Raw genomic sequence first — 1,184 nt, 5'->3', positions numbered from 1 at the left:
CCAACCAGAATAAAAAATAGTCAAACTATTATTCTTTTATTTTACATGAGTTACAATAAATATGATTTCCCAATGACTTTAACTTTTAGGCACGGGCAGTGTAACATAATTTTTACACTATCAACTAGTTACCTGAAAAATCAGGCAGACGAGCTGCTACAACAGCTTAAAATACAGTAATAGTAATAAAAATTATATACAACAACTGTGTATATAAGTTAAACCCATAAAAATTAAGAACAGACGACAAATTCAAATACCATATGACACTAATAATTAGGGTTTATTATTGTCATAGCTAGCATGATGAGAAGTCTTATACCTTGCAGCAAATCCATTAAACAAAGCTAGAGCATTGCTAGTAAATTGTGCAACATTAAGAACCTTAGCTTTAATAGTAGCCTTCACTTTACCACCCTTGGAATAGCCAGAAAGCCCATCCATGCAAGTGTAAGCATCAGTTAATACTGTACTAAGCCAAGTTTGAACATTATTTTGATGCCATAAAAACTCTTCTAATTGCCCATCTAACTTCAAATTGTGAAGCTCTTTGACAGCATTTTTGAGTTGGGAAACACCATGAGAGATATGAACAAAACATTCTTTTATTGCTTGATAATCCTTTGCCTTCATTGTCTTAGGTTCCTTGCATACCTTTGCTATGTAAGCTTTTGTATGTAAAGCCCTAACTAGGCTCACTTTCAAGGCAGCTTGAGCTATTTCTTGAGGATCTTGTGATGTTGGATTTACAAATTTGGATAAAAATGTCACACATGGTTCTGGATAACGCGTTCGCCTGCATTGTGTCTCTATAAAAGTTGAGTGAGGACGCAATCGACTAGTGCTGCTCTCGACTACAGCCACAACAGATAGGACGAGAAGCAAAAGCGGAATGTTAATTTTTCCCATTGATTAAGACGGATTATTCCACAGGAGATGAAAAACTGGGTGGATAGTATTATAATTAATTAATAGAAAAGAGGGGTTCTTCAACTTTGGAAATGCAAGGAAGAAATTAAGGAGCTAAATTGATGAAGAGAGATTGAGATGATAGAAGGGTTTGTGATGGGAAAATATGAAGAGTATGCATGTTCTTATATAGAAAGGTTTGTCACATCACATGCATGGAGAATTTGACTTCTTTGCTTTAACGTGCGCATATGAAGACGTGCTAATTGCTTCAA

General features: G+C 35.1%; 1 protein-coding gene across 1 annotated transcript; it reads right to left on the bottom strand.

The window, feature by feature from the left end:
- Nucleotides 1-276: 276 nt before the first annotated feature.
- LOC104119492 (pectinesterase inhibitor 9-like) lies at nucleotides 277-909 on the bottom strand. Its single transcript, XM_033652351.2, has one exon. It carries the CDS (start codon nucleotides 907-909, stop codon nucleotides 277-279), a length of 633 nt encoding a protein of 210 aa, XP_033508242.2.
- Nucleotides 910-1,184: the final 275 nt, after the last annotated feature.

The sequence above is a fragment of the Nicotiana tomentosiformis genome, chromosome 8 (assembly GCF_000390325.3).
Source record: "Nicotiana tomentosiformis chromosome 8, ASM39032v3, whole genome shotgun sequence".
Classification (NCBI taxonomy): domain Eukaryota; kingdom Viridiplantae; phylum Streptophyta; class Magnoliopsida; order Solanales; family Solanaceae; genus Nicotiana; species Nicotiana tomentosiformis.
Note: the sequence above shows the minus strand (reverse complement) of the source record. Positions and strands in the feature narration are given on the sequence as shown.